The following is a 12,310-nucleotide window of genomic DNA, read 5'->3' as shown; positions in this document are numbered from 1 at the left end:
TCCTATAACAGGTCTACTTCTCAAAGAAAGAGCAAGATTTTGATGAAGTAGCTCATGAAGAGGACTTTAGAATAATAATATCAAGCTGATCAGTTAATTTTGTATGCTGATAATAATTACTGTACCTAAAATTATTTTAGAAAAATATAAAATAAATTTAAAAAATATTTTCACATCTTTATAAGGAATCAAAATATTTAACAACCATCCCAAAATGGATGAGCCAATCAGAATAGGCACTGGCCCTAAGCACCAGTAAGGCCATCCTGGAACACAGAGCTAAATATAAGCAATGAACATGCACAGAATTGTACAAAAAGCAGGCATCTCCTCCCTTCCCTGCATTGCATTCTTCTCTGGTTCCTTTCCAAAGCAATAAAAGTGATGGTGATAAAAATTTTAAGGGAAAATCTGAAACTATTTTTGTGCATATTGACTTTTTGCCTGAAGCTAAAAAAAATGACTTGAGTTTCTCCATTTGCAGTACTCAGTGTGTCCTGTTTCCAGGACCAAGAGGTTAGTGACTTCCCATCGCCCACAGCCCCACAAACCAGCACACCCTCCTCAAAACACAAATGAGAGATCAGCTGCTGAGCTGTTTCTTGGTCACCTACCTCACCAGGATTCCTGAACAGGGCCTTCCTACCCAGACTTCACACGCATTTCCCCATGCACCCAGCACTGCAGTTTCCAGTCCCTTCCAGACTTTGTTTGAAATCCAGGCCTCCGTTGCTAAGCTTTATACACTATTCATTTCCTTGACGTTATATCTTTTAGAAATTCTTCAGAGAATAGTAGCAATTTTAGGATATTCTGATGCTTTCAACATTGAGCTGAAAGTCCCTGCCCCACTTTTGAATGGGAACATTTTATGAAGTACTTACATCAGTTGTTCTCCTAGTGATTGACTTGTATCAGCTCATTTCAGTATTATAATGGATTTTAAATTTTTAAAAACTTATTTGAGGAGCCAGTGTTATGGTGTGCCAGGTTAAGACACTGCCTGCAATGCCAGCATTTCATATGAGAACAGATTAAAGTCCCAGCTGCTCCACTTCCAATCCAGCTCCCGTGGTACACCTGAGAAGGCAATGGAGGATGGTCCAGGTCCTTGGGCCCCTGCACCCACTGAGAAACCCAGAGGTAGTTCCTGGCTCCTGGCTTTGGCCTGGCCTAGTTCTGGCTGTTGCAACCATTTGGGGAGTGAACCAAAGGATGGAAGATCTCTATTTCTCCCTCTATGTAACTCTACCTTCAAAAAATAAAATAAATATTAAAAAAAAACTACTTGAGAGACAGAGGGAGAGGGAGGGAGAGGGAGAGGGAGAAGGGGAGAGAGAGAGAGAGAGAGAGAGAGAGAGAGAGAGAGAGAAAGCGTCCCCATCTAATGGTTCACTTCCCAAATACCTGCAGCAGTCTGGGCAGGGCCAGAGCTGGAAACACAGCCCAGGTCTATCACATGGGTGGCAGGAATCTAACTAGTTGAGATATCACTGCTGCCCCCACAAGACCTGCATTGGTGAGAACCTAGAATCAGGAGCCAGAGTCAGGCATTGAACCTAGGCATTCTCATGTGGCATTCTCATCTTAACCACTAGACTAAATGTCCACTCCTACAATGAATTTACATGTGATTTCAACTTTTAATAGAAACTGGGAATCAGAAAAGCTAAGACAACACTGATCACGCAATTAGTAAGTATGAAATCAGGGTTTGAATGCAAGAGACAGTTTGATTTAAACCTCATGTTATTTCTTACCTTATATTACTGCTCTGAAATTAAAAAAAAAAAAAAAAAACTAGTAAAACTGTCCAAAGCTATGGGCTGTGGTCTTGATTTTACTGACACTTTTCAAACTCACTCAAGTGTTTACACATAAAGAAAAGAAGACTGGGTCACTGCTCCACTTTTTCTCATTGTTTATAAATCCCAAGCTCATAGAGCCTTAAGCACCCTGTGCTTGAGAAAAATACTAACCAAAATAACTTCTTTCTGACACTACTGATAACTAAGTGATTGAGCTGGTAGATTCCTGATACATGCTGCCACTTATTTGAATTAATGCTCCTTTGGGTATTCAGCAAGTATAAAAAGATCAGTGATGATCAACTCAACATTAAACAGTAAAGTCAACAAATCCAATACATTATTGAGAGAATTGAAGAGACTGATTTCTTTCTTTAGAATTGGAAAGAAGAAAAATTAATTTCTAATTCAACATGGCCCCAAGGAGGGGTGGCTTGTCTGCTCAGGGTCATGCACACGCATGTGTACATGTATTTGTGGGTACATGCATGTGTGTGTATGTGTGCACACATGCTTGAGCGTGCATGCTGGGAGGCTGTGGTCACACACAGGGATCCAGCTGCATTAAGGAGAGTTGAGGGGTCCTCTAGGTCTCTGAACCCTAGGAAGGCACTGGCAGAAAGTTGCTCTCTAAAGATATGATGATTTACTGTGAACTTCATGTAAGATTGTATTGTTTTCAATCTCAGAAACATTTACCAAAAAATCAGGGACCACGACCTCTTGGATAAAAGGAAAACAGTCACAGCACTGAAAGCAGGAGAGGACCGGGCCATCCTCCTGGGACTGGCCATGATGGTGTGCTCCATCATGATGTACTTTCTGCTGGGCATCACAATGCTGCGCTCCTACCTGCAGAGGTAAGGCTGGGCGAGGAGAAGGGCACTGCTCTGCTCCCCTCTGCTCTCCCCTCCCCTATCACATAAGCAACCCCAAGGTCATCTTCCTTCCCTTCCTTCCTAATCAGAACTTTTGGAAGTACCTGGCACCCTATTTTTCAATAATGATATCTAGCAGTAGCAATAAATTCAGATCTGTGTAAAGACTGCCTATGATGTGTGCAGGGCTGTTCCTACACAGAGACAAGAAGGTAAATATGAATAAGTGGTTCTCACAACCACTCTAGAAGGTGAGTATGAATATATTCATTATAAAAATGGCAAACTAAGGCTCAGCAGAAATGTAATTTGCCCCATGTCAGAGAACTGTATCATGTGGCAGAGATAAGAGTCAAAGCCACATCCTGCTCAGGGCAGAGCCTCTCGTGACATTTCACATCTATTCCATTCTTCTCCCTCATTATTTTTCCATACTACCCACCCCTCCATCATGTTCCACATCAGGAACTCTCAAGCGTACATTCCAATTTCCTCAGAAACTTTTTGTAATGCTGCTGCACCACCACCTCCAGAAGATTGGGTGACTCAGTCACCAATATCTTTTAGAGTTTCCATTTGATTCTGATATGCTATCAATGCTTAAAAATACTGCTATGCAACAAATTTCAAAAATAACAGATTTTGAACTATTTTCATTTTAATAGCTGCCCTAGGTTTACTGAATAGATAGGGAGGCATCCAAATAGTGAGGGGGATGTACATCCTCTCTGATTAAGCCATGTGATAAATCCCAACAGCGTCTCTAGCTAACAGATGTCCAGAAATTGGACAATTTAAACACAGGTGAGCCCAGCACTGCTGTGACTAATAGGGGAAAGTCTCATGGTGGTTCAAGCTGAAAAGAACAAGACCCTTTCAAATGAAAAATTGAGGTTTCAATCTAAAAGAAAATCTAACTGGTCTGTGACATTCGTTTCTCCATCTAAATTAATACTTTCATTTTGGAAGCAAGTCTCACTGAAATACAGTAATTTGCCAAAATTAAGGCATCGTCTTTCACATTTGGGGCTGATCTGCTCTTTTCCTCTGATGGACTTCAGCTGGGCTTCCTCTCAATGAAAGCACAGAGCCTCAGGCCCCAAGTGTTTGCTGATTCTAAAACCACGCTCAGATCCTCACATCTGCTTAGCGCCATCAAAACCCTTTTTTTCCCTTATTGTATAAGCAAAATATGACCATCCGTGCTCCAGGAAAATACAATTTGCCAAAGTAAAGGGGGGGTCTGGCCTAGTGTTTGCCTCTGGCATAAAACTTCATACCTGTAAAGGGTCAGGATGCCTGCCCAGCGAAAGGAAAGGATGTTAATCTGCAAAGAAAACATGTTGTTTTCCCATCATTAGGGTAATCAGCTTATGTCCAGAGGCAAAACATTGATAGCTGGTATGTTACTACCTAATTACAAATGCTCACTTTGATCATAAAATTAAAAGTATTTTAAAATGGAAGTTGGCCAATGGGCAGCTGGAATCTGTCCAGCTGCGAGGTCCTGGGGCATCCTTATGAATCCATTAGTCTGTGTAGAATGCTATCTTTTCCTCTCTGTTCCTGGAAAGGCGGCCCAGCACAATAGAATGAATCTAGGCCCTACGGAAATCAGGATTGGGTAGAATCTCAATTTTTATCACTTACTAGCTATGTGTCCTTGAGTGTGTTACCTGATTTCTCTGACCCTCAGTTCACTCACCTGTAAAAGACATTAATATCCAACTTGTAGAGTTGTTGAGAGGATAAAAGAAGATAATTGATGTAAAGCACCCATGAGGGTGAAAGGATGAAATAAGTGATTACTTTTGGTGAAATCAAAGGGCCAAGTTATCTTCTCTCCCTCATTAGAAAGACCTTAAGGTTCAGTGTCATTGTCCTTCCATCTGCCAAGTTGGACTCCAAGGCCCCCCACTCTTCTTCCATCTCCTTCCCCAGTTCCCTTTCACAGTCTCCGCCTAAAAATAGGCTGGGGTGCAAGTTGACATGGAGAAAGTATGGAGTCCTTTCAATGACGAAAATACTTTCAAGCATGAAGTACAGACCTAAGGCCCGAGCATGGCAAGAAGACTCTTACACTACAGAATACGGGACGAGAATGCATTATGATATTTAAAACATGGCTTACACTTACCAGTGAATTGAATAAGAAAAATTCTTAAATCAAGCACTGGCAAAAATCTAAATCTATTGGAAGTCATTGAAAAAGTTCTTAGGGGCCAGTGCCGTGGCTCACTTGGCTAATCCTCCACCTGCGGCGCCTGCACCCCGGGTTCTAGTCCCTGTTGGGACGCCGGATTCTGTCCCAGTTGCTCCTCTTCCGGTCCAGCTCTCTGCTATGGCCCGGGAAGGCAGTGGAGGATGGCCCAAGTGCTTGGGCCCTGCACCTGCATGGGAGACCAGGAGAAGCACCTGACTCCTAGCTTCGGATTGGTGCAGCGCACCGGCCGTAGAGGCCATTTTGGGGGTGAACCAATGGAAGGAAGACCTTTCTCTCTGTCTCCCTCTCTCACTGTCTAACTCTGCCTGTCAAAAAAAAAAGAAAGAAAGAAAAAGTTCTTAGGAACCAAAGTTTGTCCAAGTTGCATGGCAGTTTGCCTAAAGCTACTCCATTCAAAGGTGTACACTTTACACAAAAATATCATATTATAGATAATATGGAAAAGACCTTGCAGGTTCAAGAACTGAGAAATGATTCCCCCCCCCCCCATCACACTTTCCTCCTCTCTAGCTCCTGGGCCTCTGTTTATTCTCCCTCTCTCTCTGCAGTGTTTGGACTGAAGAATCTCAATGCACCTTGCTGAATGCATCCATCACAGAAACATTTAATTGCTCCTTCAGCTGCGGTTCAGAATGCTGGAAAGTCTCTCAATATCCCTGCCTCCAGGTGTATGTTAACCTGACTTCATCTGGGGAAAAGCTCCTTCTCTACCACAATGAAGAGACAATGAAAATCAATCAGAAGGTAGGAGCTTGGCACACTGCATTTCAAGCACCTCCACAGAGCTTCACCCATTCATCCCTCCATCTCTCTCTCTCTCTCTCTCTCTCTCTCTCTCAAGTTCCACTTTGCCAGCATTTCAAAGGAAAAATAGTAGCAGGAAGCAGGCCCTGCTTCTTGCATTCCCAGAACTTGCTATTTGACTCTTGCCTAGGAAATATTGTTTTCTGTGCCAACTATGGACAAGTCAGTCCCACGTTTTTTTGTAGTGCAGATTTAACCTTAACTTCCATTTGGATAAGTGGAATCAGTAAATATAAATGCATTATGTCTATGCACAAATAGACTGGGTCTTTCAAAGCTAGTATACAGCAGCTCAGTTAGAAACATATAAGCCTGGACTGGCATTGTGGCACTGCCAGCATCCCATGTGGGCATCAGTTCATATACCTGCTGCTCCATTTCTGATCCCAGATCTCTGATGATGGCCTCGAAAAAACAGTGGAAGATGACCCAAGTGCTTGGTACCCTGCCACCCACATGGAAGACCCAGATGGAATTCTAGGCTCCTGGCTTAGGCCTGGACCCATCCTGGCCATTGTAGCCACCCGGGGAGTGTACCAGTGAATGGAAGATATCTCTGCATCTCTCCCTTTCTCTATGTAACTCTGATTTTCAAATAAAGAAATAAAACTTTAGAAATGTGTAAGCCAAAAAAAAAAAAAAGTACTTGTCACGTACTTGGGAATCAGGAGGTAAAAGTGTGTTTTTGTTTTTCTGAAGACATTGTAAATTAATAATGTGCAAGGCCAGCACTGTGAGTGGGTAAGGCTGCCACCTGTGATGCCAGCATACCACGTGGGCGCCAGTTAGAGACCCAGCTGCTCTACTTTTGATCCAGCTCTTTGCTGTGGCCTGAGAGAGCACTGGAAGATGGCCCAAGTCCTTGGGCCACTGCACCCATGTGGGAGACCCAGAGGAAGCTCCTGGCTCCCAGCTCCTGGCTTCAGATTGGCTCAGCTCCAGCTGTTGTGGCCATCTGGGGAGTGAACCAGCAAGTGAAGGACCTCTCTCTGCCTCCCTCTCTCTGCCTCTTTCTCTCTGTGGCTCTGCCTTTCAAATAAATAAATAAATATTTTAAAAAGGGATCTATTATTAATTAATTAATAATGTGACTTTTATGTACAGTTTCCTTGTCTCTAAAAAGACAAGTTACCTCATTGCTAGGTCAGAAAATTTAACCCATGCACATTTTGTGTGTGTGTGTGTGTGTGTGTTTCTTCATATTTGTGTTTCTAGCTGTTCATATAGGGCATTTGGTGCAGCAGTCAAGTTGCCACTGGGGACAATCACATTCCATAGCCAAGTGCCTAGTTAGGGTCCTAGCTACTGCACTTCTGATCAAACTTCCCGCTAATGCACAACCTGGGAAGCAACAGTTGATGCCTGCCACCCATGTGGGAGACCTAGATTGAGTCTAGGCTCCTGGCTTCAACCTGACCCAGCCTGGCTGTTGCAGGCAATTAGAGAGTGAACCAGTGTGAGTCTCTCTCTCTCTAACTCTCTCTCTCTCCCTCCCTCCTTCCCTTCCAAATAAAACAAAAATAAATAAAATTTTTTGAAAACCTCACATCAGTATATATTCAAGTCCATCCAGTAGATCTTAACAAACAATTATTATATCTACATAACACTGAAATTTATAACATCTGGAATGATCAGTAAAGTATCAATAGAACCAACTCACTGGTACCAATTTTAAGCTAACTGCATTGAGTTTTAGATTTATGGCAGCAATTTAAATGTCCACAAGACTCTCATATACCAAGACAGGGTACAACCATCATGAACTCGAATCTGTTTTATAAAAAATTTCACTGTAATTGTTAGCACTTAACTGTAAATCTTAACAGTTATCAAAATAATTCAGTGGCTGAGAGTTTCAATACTAGAACATGAGGAACAAGTAGGATGATGTATTTTTGGTATATTGACACAAAATAAACTCACCCTGCATTTTGGTGACAGTAACTTGAAAAAAAGTATTACAAATATCTCTGAGAACTCAACATAGTGAATATTTCAGAGAATGTTGTTTGAAAATGTTTACTCTGATTTGCTTTCATTTGTAGTAGCCACAAGTACAGTTCTGAGCCTGTGCTTCAAGTTATGTAAGGCTTAGCTCTCTCACAGAGTGTTTGTATTTCAAGACCTTCCCTCGAGTCAGATTTTTAAATCAAAGTTGACCTGTAATGACAAATGCCTATAAAATTCAGATCTTTAAGGAATTGGAAAGTGGCCAAAGTTGAATAAGCATCAAAAATGGAACATATTTCCATGTCCTGATTTTGACATTTTATCAGTACAGCTCTGTGAATGCATTATTTAGCCTATAAACAGGAACTGAAGTTACCATAAAAGTCCCAGTTATATATTTAGGATCAGAATTCTAACTGTCCCTCAGTATGGTTCTAAGTCATTATTTGGTTTATTTGCACAACCAGTTTTAAATGTAAATTATGACATACATGCTGTAACATGCATGGGATGAAAAAATATTTATTATAAAGAGAGTCTTCTATGTAAATCACCACAAAATAAAGAAATAAAACATTTCCCGCATCCCTAAAACATCCTTTGTGACCCCTCTCAGTAACTATAGTCTCTGCTCCCTGCCAAAAATAGCAACTATCCTGACTACTAAGACAAATATTTTCTTATTTTTCTTTGTCATTGTAGCACTTAAACATACATCCTTAAATACTATAGTCTGGTTTTGCTTCATTTTTTAAAGTATATAAATAGATTCATACAGAATATTTTCATTTACATTTTGTTTTCTTCTCACAGCATTATATGTGTGAGATTCATTCCATTTGGTCATAGTCCATCCATAAATTGGAAAATATCCTATTGTATGAATATGTCAGATGGTTTTTTCACCCTGTTGATGGGCATTTTGAGTTATCTTTAGTATGGAACTATTACATAAAATTCTATGAATATTCTGCATATGATTCTTGGTGCACAACCACACACAGGTTGTGTGCTATCAGGTAGAAACCTGGAAATGGGCCATCTAGATCATAGAGTATAAATCTCAAGAAGTTTAATAAATAATACCAAATGGTTTTTCCAAAATGCTTATACCAGTTTACATTCCCACCAACCTGTGAGTATGAGTTATTATTGCTCCAAATCTGCACCGACACTTAGCATCATTTATAACTTTAATTGTAGCTAATGTAGTGATATTTCCTTGTGGTTCTGGTAAATAATGTTAGCCAAATGCCTTTTTTCACTGATTTATTGAACACTTCAATATCCTCTTTTTGCAATGTGTGTTCAATTTTCTTGCCCACTTTTCTACTGGATTAATTTTTGTTCATATTCGTTGTAGGAATTCTTTAAATACAAACCTCTGTTGGTTATAGGTGTTGCAAATCTCTCTTCCCATTCATTGTGTGACCTTCTCACTCTATGAATGATGTTTTTCAATAAAAGAAGTTCCTAATTTCAGTGACACCAAATTTTGTGACCATTTCTTTTGGTTTAGTGCTTTCATTGTTCTGTTTGATAAATCTTTACCTCTCCCGAGGTCATAAAGTCATTCCTTTCACAATGGAATGCAATCTGCCTTGGATTGATTATTTAGGGGTCAAATTCCTTGGTTTCTTTAGCCTTGTTTTTTTCACATAGACAACTACTTGCTCCAGTCCATTATTAAAAAGATTATCCTTTCCTCACTGGATTATTTTTATTATCCCATTTCATCCTGTTTTCTCAAAAGTTTTCTAATATGTTACTAATTTTTTAATGTTCATCCTAGAAATTACAACTTGTAGTCAAGAACATTAGAACATTTTAACTCCATTTTTTCTTTTCCCAGCTTACATAGTATTGTCACTTTTCCTCTCTATATACTTTCAGCTCATGTAGACACTATTATTATTGCTGCATAAAATAAATACAAATTGACACGGGTCCCTGTATTTCCCTGTTTCCATTATTATTCATTTCTGTATCTCTGATCTTCCATCTGGGGACCGTTTTTCTATGGCTCAAAGAGTACTCTCTAATTAGTATTTATTTTACTGCTGCAGATGCTCCAAAGAATGTTCTCAGTTTTCATTTTTCTGAAAATATTTTTATTTCATTTTCATTCTTGAAGTATACATTCAATGAGTACAAAACTCTAAACTGGCAATTATTTTACTTCCATTGTCTTCTGGTAAGCATTGTTACTATTCAGACATCAAGCCTCAGCCTAATAGCTGCTTCTGTGAAGGTAATCTTGACCTATTTTAAATATTAATTTCTGTGGCTTTCTACAATTTAACTATTCTATGCCAAAATGTGCAGCTATTTTTCTTTAGCCTTTTTTTCAGTGTCCCAGGGATTCTTTTCCTGTTCCTTACGGTTCTTTGTCAATTTTAGAAAGTTCTCAGTCATTATCTCATCAAACATTGTCTCCCTCTTTTACTTCTGGGACTCCAAGGGGCCATATGCTAGGCTTTCTCACTTTGTCTCCCATGCATGTATTCTCCCTTCAATATTTTCCCTCCCTTCGTCTCTTTTTCATTCTAGATATGTACCTAGCTTCTAGTTCAGCAATTCTTCCCTCAACTTCAAAAAATATACTATTAAACTCATTCATTAAGTTCTTACTTTTTCTTACTATATTTTCAATTCTAGAAAATTTTAGAAATTCTATATTTTTTAGAAAATGTCTATTTGTGTTTTGTTTTACCATTTGCAGTGCCCTGCAACTTTCTATTTCTTATTTTTTTTTTTAGTTCTTCAATATAAAAAGTAAACTTATAGGGGCAGGCATTTGGTACAGCAATTAAGATGCCACTTGCCCACACCCCAAATCAAAGTGCCTGTGTCTGAGTCCTACCTCTGCTTCTGATTCTAGCTTCCTACCAATGTACACCCTCAGAGGCAATAGGTAATGACTCAACTACTTGATGGCTCAAGCACATTGTCTGAGACCAACCTGGAGTTTCAGGCTCCTGGCTTCAGGTTGTCCCTGCCCCAGATGTTGTGGGCATTTGGGGAGCAGATAGAAGATAACATTTTTTCTAACTTTCTATCTATCTACCTATCTATCTAACATCTGTCTTTCTATATCTCCCTGCTATTCAAGTAAATTTTTAAATTAAGTAAAATTATATTTTTAAGTTTTTTTGATGATTTCAATATCTTCTCTTGTTTATTTTTTATGTTGTCTTGAATGCTCTGATTATTTTTTATTAGGTGATAGAAACCATATCTGCAAGTATATTTATAAAAATAACTTTAAGTCCAGGAATATGACATGATATCATGCTTCTCAAAAATTGTTTCCAGTTGCTTTGCTAGGCCCCTGGGGCACAAGTCATTCAGGATTACCACATTCCCACTTCCTCAATTATAATCTGAATTCAAATCTGAACTTCAGTTCCTGTGAGGACCTATCTACTTCAAGCTAATCATTATTCTTAGGGTGCAACCTTTCAGAGCCCCAAACCACAGTGAATGTGGGGATCATCAGGGACCCCCAGGATATGTCTCAAGGACAGTGCTTGCCCATAGCTGTACAAAGTTCTCAAAAATGCAATGCAGCCCCTTGGGCCCACAGTGCCCCTCACAATTAGCTAGTGTTCCCAGGGGGAAAGGCAGCAACCCCTTGGCTCACCTTCTTAGCCCAACAATTCAATTCTTCACTTTCTGGGTAGCCTGCCTTTGCTCTGAATCAGAATTATGCATACTGAAAGTACTCCTATCTCCACGTCAGAAAGTCATTCAACCATCTTTTGCAATGTGAGTAATATTCAGGATATTCCGAGTCAAAAATAAAAAAGAAATATTCTCAGTGTCAGCCTCCCCTTTCTGATATCCTCCTCCAAGCTCACCAAAAATAATGCCTTCCGCATAGTTACCAAGAAATAAGCACTGTTTTGTTGAGATTCATGAGGCAACTACTGACAGCATTTGATCTGCAACAACAGGAGGCAAAAGGACATCAATTAAGCTGTCTGTATCTTTGCAAAAAGACATTCAAAAGGGTTTTGTTTTTAAATTTTCATATCTCTCATGTTTTTTTTTCTTTAGCCTTTAAACCCAGTGCCTAGTCTCTTGTCAACAGCACAGTCAAAGCTGCTTAAGCTGATAAGCTGGCATGCTGTCATGCAGCAGGCAGCTCACTAATGGTCTCTGGGAGCTACAAGTGGGCTCAAGGGCCCTTGACTGTTGGCTACAAGGCTGTCACTAGAATCGTTATAGCATCCTATAGCTGTTGCTTGTGTATTCCTCAACTCTGACCTCCTTCAAAAGTTTAAGTCTGTTTTTACTCACCAGTGGTTCTCAAAACATGCCATCTGCTTTGAGGGTAGATTCAAAATAGTTTTGTACAAAACATGAAACTAGATACATTCTTTGGTATATAGTACATACCATATATTTGGTAAAAGTTTTATATAAAACTATCATGAGAAAGATATATGCACATTTAGTAAAAAGTAAGTTCCATACATTAGCCAATTATTTATAATATTTACATAAATTATTGATTCCAAATAGCTAAACTATTTATAGTATTCACATAAATTAGCCAATTGCTTAACACTACAATAGACAAAATGAGCATTACCCCTCATTTTGCCACCCATTCCAAAGCCTTATGGGTTCCCTAAACC

At 39.6% G+C, this 12,310-nt stretch overlaps 1 protein-coding gene across 3 annotated transcripts in view; it reads left to right on the top strand.

Annotated features, from left to right (window-relative positions):
• Positions 1-12,310, top strand: part of KCNMB2 (potassium calcium-activated channel subfamily M regulatory beta subunit 2) — a 412,195-nt gene that overhangs the window by 388,103 nt on the left and 11,782 nt on the right. For all 3 annotated transcript variants that reach the window (XM_089332143.1, XM_089332145.1, XM_008266532.5), the window contains 2 exons: positions 2,498-2,668; positions 5,459-5,654. In XM_089332143.1, the coding sequence (XP_089188269.1) occupies positions 2,498-2,668; positions 5,459-5,654 (367 nt within the window). The remainder of the gene's footprint in view (positions 1-2,497; positions 2,669-5,458; positions 5,655-12,310) is intronic.

The sequence above is a fragment of the Oryctolagus cuniculus genome, chromosome 4 (genome assembly GCF_051225735.1).
Source record: "Oryctolagus cuniculus isolate XC-2025 breed Fujian yellow rabbit chromosome 4, ASM5122573v1, whole genome shotgun sequence".
Classification (NCBI taxonomy): Eukaryota; Metazoa; Chordata; class Mammalia; order Lagomorpha; family Leporidae; genus Oryctolagus; species Oryctolagus cuniculus.
The sequence above is the reverse complement of the archived record's forward strand: the minus strand, read 5'-3'. Positions and strand labels throughout refer to the sequence as shown.